The sequence below is a fragment of the Macrotis lagotis genome, chromosome X, assembly GCF_037893015.1.
Source record: "Macrotis lagotis isolate mMagLag1 chromosome X, bilby.v1.9.chrom.fasta, whole genome shotgun sequence".
Taxonomy (NCBI): Eukaryota; Metazoa; Chordata; class Mammalia; order Peramelemorphia; family Peramelidae; genus Macrotis; species Macrotis lagotis.
The window spans coordinates 618515755-618537593 of record NC_133666.1 but is presented as its reverse complement, the minus strand read 5'-3'; the positions used below and the strand labels follow the sequence as shown (position 1 = coordinate 618537593).

The following is a 21839-nucleotide window of genomic DNA, read 5'->3' as shown; positions in this document are numbered from 1 at the left end:
TCTATGATCCTTTTTTTTCAGTCCATTCTGCTTGTATAGGACCCAGCTCAATATTGTAGCAGCTGCTGTTGCTTCTGGTAAGGATGGTCATCTTGTACATGGATGATATACCAGCTGTAGGTGAAATCTTGTTGACAGAGTTGGGCTCTTCCCCTGAGCACTATAGTTATTTGAATCTGAGAGCTTCCAACAGGAACAGTTCGGTTTTTAAATCAGTTATTAGAATCTAGGCACTCAAATTCCAGTGTGCAGTGTTAGCTTTAATTATCTGGGTAGTTATAGCTGTATATTATGAAAGTCAGGCAATTAGACACATTCCTCGAAGCTATGGAGAAATTGCCGGCTATCAAGTGGAGGGGTACCCAGGCAAATCTGATCCCTGTTAATTGCATGAAACGTTCAGCAAGGAAAAAAATGCAATTGTGTATACCATACTGCAAAATGTTATGAAAACCAAAATGATTGAATGCATAAATTTCTTCTGAGCAGGATTGGACTTTGGTCTTTCCCTGGTAAGAAAAAGGTGCCCTTTCTAAAGCCACTACCCTCTCCCAAGACCTCAGACTGTAGGAAGTTGATAAACTTAAAGATAATAAACTTTCCTCTTGAAGTTTTTCCATCTCTCCAACTGTCGCAGAGGAAACCAGAAAGGTACCTAACTGTCCTCATCATACTTAATTTAGAGGAGCAGAGTAAAAAGAGCAAGAACTCAGGACCCAGTAGCTCTGGGATATAATGCTAGTTCAGCATTTAAGTTGGCTCCTGTGACCTTGGGCAGATCGCTTTTTGTCTTGGAGTTATTTTCCTCTCTTATAAAAGAAAGGGATTAGATTAAATGATCTAAAAGCTTCTTCTGGCTTTCATATTCCATTCTTTATTTTTTAGCTTTTTCCAGCTCTTATATTCCATAATTGAATCCTTAGACTTATCCTAATCTTTATCATCTAGAATCTTGGGGAGAAGATGGAATTATTTTAAGGAATTTAAATTTTTTTTATTTAATAATTGACTAAGGGTAGGAGTTCTACCTGCCCACAGCATTTCTGACTTCAGCACCTGAAAAGTGCCATCCAACTGTTAACAGGCCAGAACTCTGTTCAAACTTTCTTTTCTTCCACAGGACAGGTACCTCAAGAGATGAATGAGTATTGAAAAAAATGAACAGAATTGGAAGAATAATCTTCTGACCAAATCTTCCTCTAAGCCCTCAGTCTTCTGGTTCAGTGGTTGAATTGAGATTACTTTTCCTAGAACAGTTCTTTGTAATTAAATAGTCAAAGTGCCTTGTCCATTGACATGGCAGGGAGACTGAGATCCAGGAATATTCTCCTTTCTTTCTCAGTGAACTCGGTGCTTGACTAGACTTCCTCCCTGCCCCAAGCCTGTATTCCTATTATGTATGTTTAAGTTTATCCCAGGACTTAAATACTATGACCCTAGTCCTTCACTTCACCTCAGCTGCTCACAATGATGGCTTGATTTTGCCAACACCCACAAGTGTTCCAATTCATGTTCAAGAAATTAAAAATTAATAAAAAATAAATTAAAAATTATTTTATCTCATTTTATCTCACTGTGGCCTCCAAACACTCCTCATCACCACTCCAGTACTTTGCTAGGTCATCACTGCTGCTCTGACCTTACTTCTTGTTCCTCCTTAATCTATATTCTTAAGCTAATAGGTTCTACTTTTATATGTTCTTGAATCTTAAATCTGTTGCTCCATTATCCAGTTGCTGATCACACCTTGCCGAAGCTTGGCCCTGACTTAATTATTAGCCTCCTATTCTTTCCTGCTACTAAATGAAGCTGGCCTATGTTCACTGCAAGTTTATGCTACTAATTTCAGCAGAACCCATAAAGCAACAAAGCAGTCTGTCTAGTCTTTCCCCGTGTATTTGCTTTCCATTGGCTACAATGGCAAACATTCTCCTTTCTTCAAGCTTCCTACAGAACCCTCTGTACCTACCTTTTTGTCTGAGAACCTTGCCCCATGCTTCACTGAGAACACTGAGGCTGTTCCCCAAGAGCTGCCCCTTCTCTTCCCTTCATCTACTTCCTATTCCGGTGCCATCATTCCTCACCATATTCCAATCTCTGATAAAGAGATGGGTCCTTCTCCTTGCCACAGTCAACTTTTTTTCCCTACTTTGATCACCCTTCATTAATCTTCAATCTATATATCTCTTCTTTCTTTAAGACTGTGATCTTCATGTATTTTGCCTTTTTGTATCCCCAGAACTTAGAATGGTGCCCAACACATAATAGGCACTTAATAAATGCTCATTGACTAGCTACAATTACTTTTAAGTCTCCCTCTATGCCTAAAAAACATTTACTAGATCCTATAGATTATCTCTCCTTTTGAGCTAAAATCCTAGAAAAATTTGTCTATAATTGGTGATTCTACTTCTCACTCTCTTCTATAGACCCTTTAAGCTTCCAGTTTCATCATTCAACTGAAAATTTTCTTTCCAAGTTATAAGGCTCTCTTAATTGCTAAATTGCATTTTTTCAACCCTTATTCTTCACAAAATCACAGAATTTGGAAATTGGAAGGGGGACCTTAGTAGCCATATAGTCCAACACATCTGTGTAAGAATCCTACAATAACATACTAACCAAATGGATATATAGTTTCTGCTTGAAGAAGACCCTCAAAGAAGCAGAACCAATCACCTACCCAGCCAAGCCATCCCACTTTTGAACAGCTTTAATTGTTAGGAAGTTTTTCCTGATTCCAAACCTAATTCTTTTCTTTATAACTTCCACCCATTGCTATTAGTTTTGCCTTCTAAGACCAAACAGAAAATATCTAAATTTTCATCCACATTGTTAGTCCTTCATGTGACTGAACATGATAGTCTTGTCCCACTTGAGTCTTCTTTTCTTCAGTCTATATATAACCAGTGTGTTTAACTGATTTTCATATGTCATGATCACCAAATTCTTCACTGTTCTAGTTGCTCTTTGTTGTATGCTCTAATTTATCAGTATTCTTCTTAAACTATGATACCTCAAAAGAAACCTAATAATAAGATTTCAAGGAAAGAGTACTGTGAGATTCCTCAAAGCTAAGCTCCTTCTAATGATTGCTTTAACTTTTGCCCACCATGAAAAATTGTTATTGATTCATGGCTTCCCCACTTTATATTTGTAGAACTAATTTTTTGTGCTCATATACAAATCATTATATTTGTTATGATTGAGCTTTCTCTTATTAGATTGAGTCATTGCTGATATCCTTGCAATAATTATTACTACTCAGCTTTACCTGCTGGAGGATATTCTCTCCTCTATGAATTTTCAGGATTCCATTCAGGTCTCCCTTGATCCTTGCCTCCCATGAATTTCTGGGCTCTCTTTTCCTTTTCCCTTTAGTGTTTTAGTTGATGATCTCATCAGCAGTTGATGATTTCCTGATCTACTTGTCTAGCCCTAGTCTTTCTTCCTCATATAATAATAGTTATATAATACTTTATGATATATAAAATATATTATGTACGTGTAATGTACATATATAATATTTCTATATATATATATATAATTATATAACAATAGTTCCACATCATCCATTGTGCACAAAGACTAAAGTCAAGAAGACTTATTCAAATCTAGCCTCAGACACTTTAATATCTATGTGATCCTGGGCAAATGATTTAACCTGTGCCTGCCTCAATTTTTTCAGCTATATAAACGGGCATAATATCAGTCTACCTCCTAGAGTTGTCATGTATATCAAAAGAGATATTATTTTTAAAGTACTTAGCAATACTGGCCCCTTAATAAATACTTCTAAGACATTTTGAACTAGATGTCCTACATAGTCCAGACATTATGCTCTAGAGGATATCTCTTTCATTTCTAGGAGCCCCGAGGCCCCACTGCCCTGATTGATGGGTGCTTGATGTGGACCACTATATCAAGCCAGTCTAGCTCTAGCTAACCATCTCTTCCCTTGCTGCCCCCTCTCTCACCCTTTCTTCTTGAGTTCTGGAACAATAGTCAAATCAGAACTGGTATTGACAAGAGAAATCCTTTCAGTCTATATTCATTTGTGGTTTCACTCATCATCACTGTAACTTTCCAAACCAAAATATCCCCTCCCCATTTACCACTCCCCTTTATGTATTGATTCTTCCATTGAAAATCACTGTCCTTCTAATCACCGAGATTCTCATTGTGAGTTATCATTGTTACCTCTTTTCTTAGTACTCCTCATATATCAAATGTATTACCTAATCCATCCTTCACATACTTTCCAAAATTATTATCCTAAAGAATAGATGGACATATCATCTTCTGTTTAGTAAACTGTTACCTCTAACATCAAGTATATTTGTAATTTACACTTCTTCACAACCTGCACCTTCCTTTATTTCTTGTCTTCTTTCACATTACTTTCCTCCATTCTTGCTATGATTCAGTCATAGAATCATATATTGAGAGCTGGAAGGGACCTTAGAGACCATCAAGTCCACCTTTCAATTTAACAGATAAGGATACCCAGATAAATGACTTCCCAGAGACACACACACAGTATGAACTGTTAAAATAGGATTCAAACTCTGACCTTCCTAATTCAAAAATCAGCTTTCTAACAACTGTACTACCAAGCTGCCTAGACTATCTCACTAGCCATTCCTTGCAGAGGGTGCTCCATTTCCAGTCTCTGTGCCTTTGTAATGACTGACTCTCTTTCCTAGTATGCTTTTCTTTCATGAATAGATGTTTTTTTCCAGACTTCAGGTCAAAAGCCCCCTTTCTCAGGTCCCTACCTATAGTAATGGCCTTGCCCTTTGAGGTTCTGTGTGTTTGTGTGTGTGTGTGTGTGTGTGTGTATTATATATCTTGTATATTTATGTACATGTACATTAGAATGTAAGCTTCTTGAAGGCAGGGACTTTTTTATATTTTATTTGTATCCCCAGTGCACAGTAAATGGCATATAGTAAATGCTTAATAAATACTTATTGATTAATTGAAATGAACTGTCAGATAGGACTCCTGTGCATTTTCTTCTGGAATCCCCCTCCCCATTCCCCCCCCTTTTTTTTTTGACATTGGCCTGGCCTGTCTGCTTTTTTCTCCAGCAACAAGTTTACATGCCTTACGGACTTCTCCAGCCAACAAAGTGATTAAGACCCGTTACAGAATAGTGAAGAAGAATTTTCCTTCTCCATTCAGTGTTCCACATTTCAGCATTCCCAATTCCTCGTGGAGAGCCAGGCGGCTTGCAGCATCCAGGTAAGAGAGCTGAACACCAGACTGATATTTTATTCACTCATTTTTCTTCAGAATCACAGCAAGGTACTATCCTGGTCATCTCTAGGGAAAGGGGAGAACTGGGCCCCAGGTGCCAAAAATGTTTTAACTCTGAGCAGACCATATGGGGAACTTTTTAAACTCTACAGTTCATTAGCTAGAGAATGGCTTAATTTTTCTGTTTGTTTAGCAGTTTCTACACCAAAAAATACTTTTTTAAAAAAAATTCTCATTAGTAATCCTTTTAACAAGTTCTAGAGGATTGGGAACAGTGGCTGTAGTCAAGAGTGGCAGTTTCCTAAAGTGGGGGGAAATTTTATCTTCTATGAAATAATCCCAGATGAAATCATAGGAAGCTGAGGGGTTTTTTGGCATTTCTGTCTTTCCTCCTTTCTATTCTCTCTTTCCTACCCTTCTCCTTTCCTACTCTCCAAATCTCTCTAATCTCTCCAAAGATCACATTATAGAGAAAAATTGTAGACACTTGGACACAACTCTCAATTCTTGAAGTCCATGTGTATATCTCCATATATTGATATTTAACAAAGATAAAAATCAGACTTCTTTATTTTTAACAAAGCTTTTATTTTATTTTCTAATTAAATGCAAAGATAGTTTTCAGCATTTATCTTTTTGCAAACTTTATAGCCTCACATTTTTTCACCACCCTCACTTCCTTCTCCCCTCCCCTTGGCAGCAAGCAATCTGATATAAGGTTGTCCATGTACAATTCTGTTTACCATATTTCCACATTAGTCATGTTGTGAAAAAAGAATTAGAATGAAGGGGGATAAAAACCATGAGAGAGAAAGGAACAACATAAAAGAAGTTTTAAAAAGTGAACATGATATGCTTTGCATATGCATTCAGAATACAAATGACATTTCTGTAACAGGTCCCTCAGGATTGTCCTTGATCACTGAACTGTTGAGAGGAGCTACATTCATTATAGATGATCATCTTACAGTGTTGCTGTACAATGTTCTCTTGGTTCTGCTCATGAACTGAGTGTACTTCTCAGTTCATGCAAGTCTTTCCAGGTTTTTCTAATGTCTTGTCACTCATGAGTTCTTACAGAATAATAGTACTCCATAACATTCATATACCATATAACTTGATGGACATCCCCCTCAATTTCCAATTCTTTGCCACTACAAAAAGAGCTGCTTTGATTATTTCTGTACTTTGTGGGTCTTTCCCCCCTTTTTTTAAGATCTCTTTGGGATATAGTTCTAGGAGTGCTATATCTGGGTCATATACATAGTTTTATTGCCCTTTGGGCATAAGTCCAAATTGCTCTCCAGAACTGGTTGGATTATTTCACAACTCCGTCAACAATGCATTAGTGTCCCAGTTTTCCCCATTTTTCTCCAACATTGATCCTTTTCTTTTTTGTCATTTTACTCAATCTGATTATATAAGGTGGTAACTTAAGAGTTGTTTTAATTTGCATTTCTCTAATCAGTATTGATTTGAATATTTTTCATATGACTATAGATAGCTTTAATTTCTTTATCTGAAAACTGCCAAAAGCAAGCTTCTTTTCTCTATCCCCCCCCCCACCATCCCTACTATCTTTCTTGCAATTTCAGGGATCCATATACTGAATATTCTTTAATTCTTCCCTCAGGTTCTGTTTGGAAATAATTAAAAGACAACAAAACCTTCTAATTTATGCTAAAAGAAAGTGAGGTAACCTTGAATTTGCACCTGTCTGATCACATCTCACCAGTTGAGGGGTAGAAGAAAAGAACATAAGGCCTTTCTCATACCTTTCCAAAATACCGTTTTTATGTGCCTTTGCCTGCCTTCTTTCTGTCTCTCGTGTGTATGAAAATCATTTATAATTAGGAGACAAGTTAGTCTCATTAACTCTCAAGGGTTTTATCTAGATCCTGGGGGAGAAATCTAACCTTTGATTTTTTTGTTGAAGATTTCATTGGGACTACTTCTTTCTCATCTGGAGATCTCCCTTTTCTTATACAGGGAAGAAAATAGACTTCTTCAGTAATGCTGCTTCCAGACTTGGAGTTTTTGTTATAGCTCTTGCTTTCGACCATACAGGCAAGACCTCTGAGATGCTTTGAAGGTCTGCTGAGTGAAAGCTCTTATCAATGAAAAATGGTGGGGGAAAGGAGTGATTATACCTGATTGTAGTATTGGGTTCTACCACCATTATATTCAAGTACATTTGCTATATGGGAAGGAATGTGAGAAATGATCAAAGCAAATTCATTTTCCTCCTCCTCAGTTGAGCTATTAGCTTGGGTCAGATATATATGCAGTATACTTCTCTCCATGGACTTGCCATTGTCCCTTGGTTGATAACTCATGTCCAGCTGGGAAAGTGACTATTTCTATTAATCCTGCTCACATCTGTGTCCAGTTTCATCTAGTAACCAGGATGATGTTTACTTTGGGCCACCTATTGCTAAGTTTACACTTGGAATGGGAGAATAACTATCCCTGTGGTAACTGAATTGATTATAGTTTAGTCTGATTTAAGGAGATGACAAGAGTATATTCCCAGGTCCCTCTAAAAATAAGGGTTCTTAGAAACCATATTTGTGTCATGGACTTCTTAGGGCAGTCTGGTGAAGTTTATGGACACATTATAGATTAAAATAGATAGGAATACAAAATAAACCGATTCTACTGAAATGTAGTTATCAAAATATCTTGGGGGTGGAAGATCATGGACCCCATGTTTTGAAACCTTGATTTAAAGAATTCTTCAGGTGGGTCTCTGTTCAACTTCCTAAGAATCTGAGTACAGTGAGGACAGCTAGGTGACTCAGTGGATAGAGAGCACTGGCCTTGGAGTCAGGAGGACTTGAGTTCAAATAGAGCTACAGACACTTGACACTATCTGTGTGACCTTAGGTGAGTCACTTAATGCTATTGTCTCACAAAAAACAAACTAAAAAGATCTGAGCATAGTCATCTGAGCTTGTGAAGATAGGATACATCCCCCCTTAAGTTTTCCTAGTAGTTGTCATAAGCAGGTGATCCTGGTGCTGTAGGTAGATAAGACAACTTCTTCCCTGGCCATTGCTCATCCTGCCATCAGAGTATTTATGTGGAGATTTAAGTCCTTGAAGTATGACCTGTCAGTAGAGACCCTGAATGGAAGATGGCAAAGGGGTGAGGGAATACTTCAGGTTTGACTAGGGGTAGAAGAATATGGTAGAAAACATCCCAAATTGCCAGTCTAATGCTAGTAAAGGATAGTCCACAAGTGATGAGTCTCAAAGGAGGCCATTGGTTCCCAGGGCTAATCTCTGTGCTGTGTGATTGCATTAAACTTCACCCTGCTGCTGACTTTTCTGGAGGCAATAGCTAGAAGTATATTTTAAATTAATTTTACTGCACTTTTTGTAATATTTTTGTTTTAAATAGATTTATAAGCAACTTGGGGGCTATTTCTACAAATTTATGAAGATAATTTTCACTCTCTCGATAAGGTTAAATTTACACCTGCTATTTCCATATTAATTCACATTGCTAAGTGGATCTAATTTTCTTCCGTTCTTCTATCTAGTGAGCATGGCCTTTCCTAATGCAATTTCCCCCTCACTAAATCACTGTGATCGGGAGTCATGATCGAGTTAAATTAACTTAAATTAATTTACTTAATAAGAGCTCCAGATCATTGTGAATGAGGTTAAGATTTATTGATTCTTACTCTCATTCCTCCCCCTTATCTCGGGTGGTGTTTCAGGGCCCCAAGGCAGTCCCTTTCCTGCCTACATATCCTTTCTACTGTAATACTTTCCATAGGGCTTTAGGGCAGCCCACACCCAACTATGTTTACATATGAACAAGGTGGTGGGTCTGTTAGCACCTGAAGCTAATAGTTTTCCATAGGATAAGCTTGACTTATGGTTCCTAGGATCTGCATAACCATTAGTGCTTTTCCTTCCTTCTTGTGCTTCTTCCCTTTTTTACTTCCCCATCTTCTCTTTGGAGAAACTTTGGGATTGGGACTGTGAGTTTGGAGTACCTGATTGAATGGACTTGAGTGCACCCCTTTCAGTGTCTGTCTTTATTGTAGATGTGGTAGTCAGTCAACACTTGGCTTCATCCAGACTGTCAGAACAAGATGGAGAGGAATATTCATAAACTCACAGAGATGCATTGATATTACCCAGAGGACAGGGCTACACTTTTCCCTATGCTGACCACCTAGCCCCTGGAAGTGGACTTTCTGTGTCTAATCTTGGTAGCCGTTATGTTTTCCCTCCTTCCAAAGAGACTTATTTCCTTTTCTTGTAGGGTTCTCTTGTCTTCCCTAATACACCTAATTTTTTATAACCTCAGCCTGGTTAGAGGGAGGCAAGTTTAGGAAATACTATATCTTTTGAGAACACTGAACACAAACACCTTTACTACCCCATGAGTTACCATATTTTAGTCTTGTATATTGAGTGATCAGCAATTTGACCATAACTACCTTTAGATTCAATTTAGAGTAGTTATATCTGAGAGAACAAGTTTGAATATGTCTGTTACATACTAAGACTTACACATACTTTTTTAGCTAATGTTTCCGCTAGAAATTAAGTAACATAGAATTAGTTTATAAAAAATAAGTCTATATGATGAATTTTATGTTTTTTGTATATTACTGTGGTTTTCATAGTCCTCCTGACTTCAGGGGACTATCCTTCCCCCTTTCACTCAGAAAGTCATGCCATTTTAAAAATTAAAAAAAGACAATAAAGGGATCAGTAAATCCCAAAAGTATGAAAATATGTGCAATGTGGATTCATTTATGGAACTCTCACCTTAGCAAAGGGGAAGAGTGAGAATGTCTTTTTCGTAGTCTTCTTTTGAGCCAGTATTCTTAATTTTAACGTGTCTGAGTGGCAAAAATAAGTTATAGGATCATAGAAAGTCAGAGTTAGAGGTGATCTCAGGGATCTTCTAGTCTAACCTGTAGTTGAATAGGTATCCTCTCTGTAATGTCCCTGACTGAGTTGTTGTCCAGGTTTCCTTTGAAAGTTTCCAGTTAGGGCAGCTAGGTGACACAGTGGATAGAGCACTGGCCCAGTTGTCAGGAGTACCTGGGTTCAAATCCGACCTCAGTCACTTAATAATTACCTAGTCGTGTGGCCTTGGGCAAGCCACTTAACCCCGTTGCCTTAAAAAAAAAATTAAAAAATCAACACATTGGCCAGATTTTTTTCCATTGCATTGATCAGAGTTCTGCTATATTTCAGAAAATGTTCTGGTGGTAATTTTGACTCTGTTCACTGTGCCCTGAATTGGTTCATACAAGTTGTTTCCAAGTTTCTCTGAATTCTTCATTATGAGCCACTTTGAAACCATTTTGAATAGCATGTCTTTAAAGTGACCCTTAAAAGAAAATTAACTATACAGTGCATCTAGATTTTAAAAAAAATAACGCACAGCTAGCATTATTAATTTTCTCTAAATATAATGCTTTCTGTAAGTGATTTGAATGCATTTTTGATCTCCATTTCTAAATATCAGACTATATAATTTCCAACCTAGGTACTTTGTGGCACATTCAACCCCATAATTTAGGGATCTGGGCTTTTTTGATCTGTCCCTCACATGGACCAAGAGGCCAGGTAAAAAGAATGCTTAGTATGTCCTTAGTTGAGTTCTATCTTATTATGAGGTTAAGAGGGAGTGTAATGTTAGAGAATCCAGGAAAACTGGATCCTATTTGTAAATTTGCTTCTAAATCACAATGTGACCTTGACCAATTCATTTTCCCTTACAGAGCCTGTTTATTTCTTTGAAAAGGATTGGGGCTGCTAGGTGGTGTAGTGGATAAAGCACCAGCCTTGGAGCCAGGAATACCTGGGTTCAAATCCAGTCTCAGACACTTAATAATTACCTAGCTGTGTGGCCTTGGGCAAGCCTCTTAACCCCATTTGCCTTGCAAAAGCCTTAAAAAAAAAGATAAGAAGTTTATCAAATGGTTTCTTAAGTATCTGTCAGTGTTTTCTTTAACAATTGCTGTACTCTGAGCCTCAGAAATATGAGACCAGTGTCACATCTGATACATCTCTCCTTAAATGGACTTGAATGTGGAAAAAAATTAAATGTGAATTGCTGATTCAATATGATAGATAATAAAATATTGAAAAGGTATATTACTGTAAAATATATCCCAAAATTCAAACATTTCAACAAAATACTGCCTAGTAGAATACCTTAAAGTCTTGCTTTAATTAAAATGAGAAACCCTATTTGTGATTACTTTGAATGCAACACCATACTTGATCTACCTATGCCCTCTTGAGACTTTCAAATCAGCAACATCTTCCTTCTAGGGAAAGACTGAAAAGAAAAACTGAAGGATTTTCTTTTGTTCGATTAAATTCTTAGTTCGACATTCAGGCTTTAACCTTCTTTCTCTTTCCTTTTGGACAGCAAATCAGAGTGTTAAATGTTGGAAGTAACCCTCAGTTACTATATAATCCAAACTATATCTGAATAAGACTCTTCCCTGCAGCATGCCTGACAAATCATATAACCTCTGCTTATAAACAGATTCCCATGAAATGAGGAGGGGGGAAAGAGCAAGCATCTACTAAATGCCAGACACTGTTCTGAGTACAAATATTATCTCATACCTTACAGGACAGATGTTATTATTTCCAGGACAAGAGTAAGAAAAACTTATTGTTACGTGAAACAATATCCATGTTAGGCAGTCTTTTTAACTAAATATAAGATGATAATCTTCCCTTCATAATACAAAGATGATGAATCTTGTCCTGTGAGTCGCTAAGTCATAAAGAGGTTGGAGAAGACAGGAAACTTTGGAGACAGTGAAACCTAAACCTCGAAATCATTAACATTATTGATCTGTAATTTGTTTTAAAAGTGAAGCAAAGAGAGTGTGTGTATGTGTGTGTATATACATACATACACTCATACACTTGCATACAAATACCACATGCACTTGTGTTATTCCTCTATCTTTTCTTAGTTCCTGCCTCTTAACCTTTTCTTCATAGATCAACCTCCCTTTTAGAAGATTCTTTTCCGTCATTTCTACCTGTTGAAATTCTCTTCTTTTAAGGTTCAACTTAGATTTTAGTTCTTCTTTGAGGCCGTGACTGATTCCTTGTGCCATCATCACCTCTAACACTCATGCATATGCACTGAAGTCTTACATTCTCAATTTTTTCCTAAGAATTTTGGATCTCCTACTTTGGGTTATACTTACATATGTATATATGCCTAATCACTCTTCCATCTCAGATTGTCAACTCTTTTTGTTTGTATCATTTTTCATTTTTACATCTCTGCTACCCTATACAGAGTTCGCATTAGTTGCTTAATAAATATTTGTTATTAGGGATCTTAAATAGGCTAGAAAAGTACAAAACAGCTTGGCTCCTTTTTGGTTGTGCGGAAACCCTGCTTCTATCTAATAATAATCATGCTTTGGAATAATTGTCATTACTAACATTAGTTAAGGGAATGAGAGAATTAATGGAATACTAACCCTATATGATCTTTGAGCAGATCTGGAAAGTACTGAATCTTTTTAGGCCAGTCACTAGAAAGAAACTCAGATTTCTCTCTTCTGAGAAAAGGAAACTGAAGAGATTATTAGGACAATTACCAGAGTAGCTTACTTTAACAGAGGGGAGAAGAATTTACCCATATTTCCAAAGGAATCCCCTGACAATCTCAGTTACTTAGAACATTGCTTAAGCCTACTCTGTTAAGAGACTTGGCAGGGTTTCTGGACCTTTGCTAATATGGAATGCATTAGGGACTAGTTTGTAGCCTGTCTTCCCAAGAGAAGTTGAGAATTCAATTTATGATGCTTTAGATTCTTTGAATGCCTTTTTACCTAATTCCAGTACAAGCTCATTTTCAGCCTAAATGGTGTGTTTTGGGATAATGTGTTGCAAACAGAAGGTAACATTAAATCCACAGCTTATGCGAATAGTGTTCAGATTTGGAGTGATAAGGACACTTAAATCTCATTACTAACATTTGTCTGGACAGTGTATGAATAGAGGGAAATGATACTGCATCTGCAGCAAAGACAATGATTCCAGAAATATCAGTGAGGAGGATCAGCTGGAAGTGAATCAATTAGAGCACATTATTTTCTATTTACCAGTCAACACAGTTCCATATTTAGGAAAACAAATGACTTGGTGAAGCCAGCTGAGAGGTAGCATCTTGTTTCCCCTGGCAGCTTGTCAGCAAATGTTTCCGAGAGATAGACTGGCTTCATTTATGTGACTTGCCATTGACTTTAAACCTATGTTTTTGTCTGGATAAAACCATCAAATTTTGCTAGGGGCTTCATCAAGAGAATATTTGTTTTGCCTCAATAGGAAGAAGAGACAAAAAAGTAGGAAAACATCCCTCAACTGTCCCTTCTCTTTTCTTTTTCTTCTCTTCTTCCTAGAGGAGGCAACCTTGTTTGTGTTTTTTAGAAACAGGAGCATCATACTGTATTGTTTTCTGAATTTCAAAGGGCCATTCTTAATTTCAAGGGATGAAGGCAAGGGAGTTGGTTTTGAGCACTGTAGATTGATTTGTACTGCTAGAGAATAGCTTCAGCTAAGTTGTACCACACTAAATATTTATTAATATTATTTAGCCCTGATAGTGACACTATTGCTTGGCAAAATGTTTTATGATACTACTATTTTTTTTAATTTCTCTCTTTTTTAAAAAATTATTATGTTGCAGCCCAAAGAGGAAGTATTGGGGAGGATCAAAGATATTTTCGTGCCATATACCAATCAGTAAGCTGAATCCAAGATAGACATTTCATATAATAATTGAATTTTTCCATTGGAAGCAATACTAAGATCATTTAACTCAAGCACACTGAAATAAGAATATCCTTTTTAATATGTCCTTTGCCAGGATATCTTCTAGACTTCACTTGAATGCCTCTAGAGATTGGAAGAGAGCAGGTCACCTCCATAGGCAGACTATTCCATTTTGGGCCAGCTCTGGTTGTCAAGTAGTAATTTGTTAGATTGTACCAAATCTATGCCCATACGATTTCCACTTCTGAGTCCTGATTCACTCCTTCAAGGGTAAAAGGATAAATCTGTCAGTAAACATTCAGTTGGAACTTGAAGCTAGGAGGTGGAGATGAAAAAAAAACATTTCAGGCATGGGGGACAACTGGAAAGAATACTCAGAGCTGAGATGGAGTTTCTTGTTTGAGGAACAGCAAGAAGGCTGGTGTCATTGGATTCTTAGTACATGTTGGGATGTAAGGTATAAAAAATTGAAAAGGAACCATTATTACATAAGATACGATAGTGTACTAGAGACCACCCAACTGAACTCTCACAGCATTCCCCCCTCTAAATAACTTTAAAATAACTCAAATTAAATTTTGCTACAGCAGATCAAGAAAAGATCAGAGTGAGACATTTTTCGTGCCTAAGAGAACTTAGGAAGTCAGCAGGTGAAGTTTGTGACACTGGGGCCTGTCCAGAGGCCATACTTGTGATTGCATCAGTAGAGCCCACAGCATCATCAGCATTTTGGGGAGCTCTCAGCTCAGAGTGACTGGGTTGGACAACTGATAAGAAAGAGATTACAGCCTTTCCTGGCATTTATTGGTAATTCCATTGCCCATGTTCAGTTCTGTATCACAGTTCCAGGGAATGAAGGAGATAATAACAAGGTAGCAGGGTCCTTTGTCACCATTCCAAGGCAAAGAAGTCTGCTTATTGCTTTAGGAGACCAGGTAGCTCCTCCTCAACAAAGACCAGAGAGCAGTGATAATACCTCTCTTGAGACTGCATCCTCTTGGAAACACCAAAATCTTCAGACCCTATAACTACTCTGCAAACAGTCAGAAGATTGGGACCTCCCCAACCCTAAATAAGTTGAACCCAATTTTAATGTAAAGTTCAAAGTGGAGAAATGTAATAGTTGAAATAAGGCAAACTGAGGCACCAAGCATTTATAATAAAAGCATAAATCTATCAGTAAATAGGATCTCAGCTTTCTTAGTAACTTAAGACCCTAAATAAGGGGTAGAGTTTTATAAGTTTGGGTAAGTACAGAACAAAGAATTTAAGAACAGCTTAAGTAATTCCATGGTCTAACTGAGGTGTGTAGGGAACAATATGATTGGTTATAGAGCTGAGGTACAGGGAACAACATAATTAGTTGGAAGCTTCTTGAGATAGTTGGAAATATTGAGATGTTAGCAGTGATACCCTCCATTCTTCCCTGTGACTAAAAATGCTCATTATTTGAACCCATCAGCAAGGTAATAACTTGGATGTTTTGGACAGCAATCAGACATCCTTGAAGTTTGGTGATGTACAAATATTATGCCTGACTCCCTTATGTTGACAAGCATCCCTTAAGGTCACTTCATTCCTTGAGACAAGAATGGAACAGTGATTACAAATAAACCTATTATCAGCTGAATCTAAGTTCAGAGACATTGAGCTATAACTAAAGACCAAGACTCAGAAAAAGACAGCAGTGTGAAAATAAATGAAACCTCAAAAGTAATGCTAGTTAGACCCAAGCCCAACAAGAATTCCAGAAAAGGCAAAAAAAGATATGAATGGTAAAGGAAAAATCGGGAAAACAGAGTAATACAAGAAAACTATAGGGGCGACTACGTGGCGCAGTGGATGGAGCACTGGCCTTGGAATCCAGAGTTACCTGAGTTCAAATCCAGCCTCAGACACTTAATAATTACCTAGCCGTGTGGCCTTGGGCAAGCCACTTAACCCCATTGCCTTGCAAAATCTAAAAAAAAGAAAGAAAGAAAGGAAGGAAGGAAGGAAGGAAGGAAGAAAGGAAGGAAAGTATGTAAAGAGAATTGACAATTTGGTAAAAGAGACACAAAAATGCTGAAGATAACAATACTTTTAAAAGAATTAGCTAAATTATAAAAAGAAGCACAAAAATTCACTACAGAAAAAACAGGGGAACAAAACAAAAAGAAAACAAAAAACAATATACAACAGAATTAATCAAATGAAAAGGGAGGTACTAAATCTCCCTGAAGAAAATAATTCTTTAAAAATTAGAATTGGGCAGATGGAAGCTAATAATTCCCTGAGACATTAGGAACAATCAAAAAGGTCACAATAATGGAAGAAAATGTGAAATATCTCTTTTTTTTTTAGGTTTTTGCAAGGCAAATGGGGTTAAGTGGCTTGCCCAAGGCCACACAGCTAGGTAATTATCAAGTGTCTGAGGTCGGATTTGAATCCAGGTACTCCTGACTCCAGGGCCGGTGCTTTATCCACTGTGCCACCTAGCCGCCCCGAAAATGTGAAATATCTCATTGGAAACAACTGACCTGAACAAATAGCTCAAGAAGAGATAATTTTATAGTTATTGGATTACCTGAAAGTTATGACTATAGAAAGAAATTATCCAGGAAAACTGCCTTAATATCTTAGATCCAGAGGGTCAAATCAAAATTGAAAGGCCAATTGATCATCTCCCAAAATGAAAGCTTCCAGGAATCTTATAGCCAAATTACAGAGCTCCAATATCAAAGAGAATTCTTTAAGCATTCAGAAAGAAACATTTCGTATATTGTGGAGATATAGTAAGAATCACAACTTATTTAGTGACTTCCACATTAAAGACTTAAAAGAGTTGTAATACAATATTCCAGAAGCCAGAGGAGCTAGGACTACAACCAAGAGTAACCTACTCAATAAAACTGAAAAAAATCCTTTGGGGGGAAAATGGATATTTAGTGAAACAGAAGACTCAAGCATTCCTGATGAAAAAACTAGAGCAATCCCTCAGTTTTTTTGTTTGTGGGGTTAAGTGAATATCAAGTGTCTGAGACTGGATTTGAACTCAGGTTCTCATGTCTCCAGGGCTGGTGCTCCATCCCCTGCTTCATCCTGCTGCTTCTCCCCAGTTGTTTTTTTTCCCTTCATTTTGTTCATGCAAAAAAAAAAAAAGGAAACTGAAGATGAATGATCATATAAGTTAGAAGCAGAATACAAGAGAATTATGTCCTAAAAGCCTAGAGAAAAGGGAGTATCAAGGAAAAGAGGGTGATCAGTGATATAAGGTTCAGATAGATCAAGAAAAATGAGGACTGAGGGAAAACCATTGGAGATTTTAGAAGATCATTACTAACTTTGGAGAGAGCAATTTGGGAAGAATCATGAGATGAGAAGGCAGGATTATAGAGGATTTATAAGAGAGTGAGATGAGAATAGACAGGCTTCTCTAGAAGTTTAGCCACAAAGGATAGTAATAATAATCATTAGGGACAGAATGATCAAGTAGGGGTTTTCTTTAAGATGGGGGGCAGATAAGAGCATTTTTGTAGGCTACATAAAAGAAGCCAGGGACAGAGAGTGAAGATAAGTGAGAGAGTGGGAATGATGGAAAGAAATCTGTTGGAAGAGGAGCAAGATAGAATGGGATTATTTATGCATGTAGATGGGTCAGGCCTGGCAAGAAGTAGAGTTTATCTTTGTGTGAGGCAGTAGAGGAGATCAGTGTTATTACTTGAAGAAAAGGGGAGCAGAGGGATCTTTCATCAAATAGACTCAATTTTAAAAAATTTGGGGGGCGGCTAGGTGGCACAGTGGATAAAGCACCGGCCCTGGAGTCAGGAGTACCTGGGTTCAAATCCGGTCTCAGACACTTGATAATTACCTAGCTGTGTGGCCTTGGGCAAGTCACTTAACCCCATTGCCTTGCAAAAATAAAATTTTTTTTTTTCATTAATTATGAATGAAGTTCTCATCTGAGAGAGAAGAAAGGATGAAAAACTTTGGAAGACATCATATAAAGGGTGAGATAGTGGGATAAAAAAAAAAAAAGGTTGGCTTAGTGGCAGTGAGGGCCCAGGTAAGTTTTTGTAAATATAAATTGCCAAAATCATTGCTTGGTTTTCTATTCCTTTGTTCATCAACACATCTATAGGAGCAAAAACATAAAGCAAAAGCATAAAGTTGAGACTTCGCCAGGTACTAATGATGAAAAGTTAAGGGTGCAAAGGACTTGAGAGAAGATGGTAGTGTAGAGTTGAACTGAATCACCAAGAGATCAAGATAGAGAAAAGAGAAGGGAGTAACTAGTTCAAAGAGAGAGCCTGAGAACAAATGGAGGGGGTGAGGGATTGGAAGTCACAGAGTGGATAAAGAATCAAGTTTGGTATGAAAAGGAAAATGGTTAAGTGGAAAACCAATAAATAAATGTTGGTCAGATGGTTCTCAGAGTTCTCTAGCTTGGAAGTAGTACATTTATTGGTGGCATGATTAAGAGTATGGGTCTTTTTGTGTGGCTGAAGTGGAGAGGAAGATTAATCATGGGAAGTGTGTAGGTTGAGGAACTATAAGGTTAAAGTGTTTAAAGGAGTGTTAATTTGTATATTGATGTCCCCAAGTGTAAGGGAAGGTGTTGAGGAGAGATTATAAGGCAGGTACCGAATTCATTGACAAAGGAGGAGTATCTTGGAGGTATTTGTATTTTCTGTCATCTTTTCCAATTTGCTTAGCATAAAGTAAAACCTGAATGATGTTTTAATTCACATTTTTTTGTGATTTGGAGTAGTCATTTATCTGCTTAATAGTTTATAATTATTCTTTTGAGTACTCTTTATTCATATTCTTTAACTAGTTGTCCATTGAAGATTGGCCTTTCGCCTTGTGTATGTATGTATGTGTGTATATTTAGGCTAGTACCCTTTGTAGAAGTCAGACTCTGATTAGAGATATTTAGTATTAAGATTTCTTTCCCTAATCAACCTCTTTCCTTTTTAGTCTCAATGTGTTGACTTTTATTTGTGTGAAGGTTTTTTAACTTTATGTAATCTTTTATTTTATCACTTTCCCCTTGTTTGTGATCAATACAGTTTGTGATCATAGAAACTGTCATTATTTTAATGTCTCTGCCTTCTCCCATGTCCCTTCCTCCAAAGTAGTCAAACTTGTTAAGACTTCTGAAATTTGAAGTGTATATACTTTCCTCCTCCTTTCAAAATTAAGACAGTGTTATTTTATCTTCTGTTAGGTAGTAGTAACATTTCCATTCTTCCTGATTCATGAGGGATCCCCTACAGCTGTTCAGCATCCACTTCTGATAGTTCATTCTTTTAATATTTTGTATATTGTCAACCTAGATCTAGTGATCTAAACTCATTGAGTAGTATTTTAACATGTTCTTGCTTATTTAAATAAGGTTTAGACTGTTAGACATTTTTGTTCTCTCTTTCCAGATTTGAGGCTTGTTCTAAAGTTAGAAGCAAAATAGCATGCCTTTTCTCCATTCCATGATAATTTTTCCATTCTCACCCCAACCCTCAAAACAACCACTTTTTTTTCTTTTTATGCCTCCTTTTAACCTTAACATAATTAACACAGACTTTCTTGTCTATATCTTGCCTCCTAGTCTAGAAAAACCAATCTGCTCCCAGTTCAAGACAGAGTATCAATAATGGATTCTTTATCTGGATCTCCTTTTTGCTGTGAAGTATCTTCAGGGTAACAGTATTCTGAAAATTAAGAGAAAAAAAATGATCCAATAGCATGCAGCCTCAGCATGTAGCTTCAGCATCTAGTGAGCCCCCTGTCAAAGACTGGGTGACTCCTAGTTGGGGATAATGTAAAGCAAGGTTCCTTGTCAGGAACCTCTATGTTCTGGGAGAGGCTCTTAGCAACATGTGGTTTAAATGATCATTGTGGCCAGTCACTTCAGATAGAACAATCTCTCTCTCAGATTGTTAACAGTGCTTCAGACATGCAAAGACAACCAAATTCCAGAACATCTATTTAATTCTTATCTTGGATCTGAACATGAGCTAATACTCACAAATTAAGAAAGCAAGGCACTGGAATTTAGTATGGGGAAGCAGTATGATCATCACAATGGTCCCTAGTGTTATCAGTCCTGTTGACCTCAGAGTGTACCCCCAAGATTTCTCTTGCAGCTAGTTATTGATGGCATCCTATAGCTCAGCTGTGTAGATGTTCTGTTCAGCTTTTGTTGGCTGCTTGTCTTATAACAGAGAGCAATGCAACTGGGACATTCCTTTCAGACCCTTCATTGTGATTGTCAGACTGGGAAAAGTTGGGTGGGGATGAGTAAAGGGAGTTTCCATTTTGGAAAACTAATGCAAACAGCTAGTTTGTAGATTATTATCTCGAAAGAAAGTAGTAATTGCTGTCATCTAAAGGCTTTCCAGGATGAAGAATTCACTTAACCCCTCTGATGGATTTTATCACAAATGAATAACCTGCTTTTGTTTGTGAGCAAAGGGACTCTGAGCCAAACATTTGCTCCTTCTTCCTTAATTTATCACATCACCAGTAAGCCATTCAATATGTTCACAAGACCAAGACTTATAATCATTGTAGAGTTGCAGTGAGTACCAGCCTCTAAAGCAAGTTTTTAGTTTGGGGAAGGTAAATGAGTAGACTTGAAAATCCTGAAGCTTTTCCAAAAAAAAAAATTGCACTTATTTATTGAGTCCATTTTGCTTGCTGATTTCAGCAGCCTCTGTTGATGAAGACCCAGCTTATATACTCCATTATCCTTGCTAATTTAGCTTTCTCTTCTTTTCTTCTGGAGGCCTTTCTTATCTTTGAGTTAACTCTTCATTTGCTATGTATGTATCTTGTGTGTATGTGTGTGTATGTATGTGTATGTAATTAAATTGTCTGTTGCCTTCCTCATTAGAATGTGAGCTCTTTGAGGGCAAGGATTGTATTTTTGCTTTGTTTTCCCCCTATCTCAAGTGTCTGGGACCTAGTTTCTCCTATCCTATGCTAATCTTCCATTTTTCTTCCTATCTCTATATGATTTTTTGGTCTTCCTCAAGGAATGTTGAGCTCTAGGTGACATTCTAGGCTAAAAAGATCATATATTCATAGGGTTAGAACTAGAAGAACCCATTAAAGGTAGACTCACTTCTAATCTATTCTAACTCTCTCACTTTAGAAACAGGAAAAATAAAATGTAGAGAATAGAAATGACTTGTCTAGGGCCTCATAGAAAGTGCAAAAGCCTGAATTTGAATTGTAGATATTCTGATTCCAAATCTGCTATACCATACCTGTGGTTTCATTGGTGTTAGACATAACTCCAAAATGTCCTCTCACATCAGTGTGAAATGGCGATCTATTGATTTTCAAAGCTTTTTCTTTTGGGAACTGTTATGGTGAACTGGAAAGAACAGTGACCTTGTGTCAGAAGACCTTAATTAGAATTCTGATATCAACCTTAGCTATGTGAGTTTTGGGACGTCATTCACACTTATTCCTTTTTCCTTATCTGCAAAATGAGATATTTTCCTTACCTACCTTTTAGACTGCTGTAGAGAAAACATTTTTTTTTTTGCTTGGTAGTTTCCCCCAATCTCACTTCCCTCCCTCCAACCCCCATAGAAGGCAGTTTGCTAGTCTTTACATCATTCTCATAGTATGGATTGATCTAAGTTGAATGTGATGAGAGAGAAATCATGTCCTTAAGGAAGAAACATATAGAATGAGATAATAGCAGAATTACATAATAAGAACTTTTTTTTTTTTTAATTAAAGGTAATAGCCCTTGGCGGACCAAACTCCACACTTCATTCTCAGGATGTTTTC

At 37.2% G+C, this 21839-nt stretch overlaps 1 protein-coding gene across 2 annotated transcripts in view; it reads left to right on the top strand.

Annotated features, from left to right (window-relative positions):
• Nucleotides 1-21839, top strand: part of ZC3H3 (zinc finger CCCH-type containing 3) — a 527107-nt gene that overhangs the window by 245384 nt on the left and 259884 nt on the right. For both annotated transcript variants that reach the window (XM_074202952.1, XM_074202953.1), the window contains exon 4: nt 5094-5247. In XM_074202952.1, the coding sequence (XP_074059053.1) occupies nt 5094-5247 (154 nt within the window). The remainder of the gene's footprint in view (nt 1-5093; nt 5248-21839) is intronic.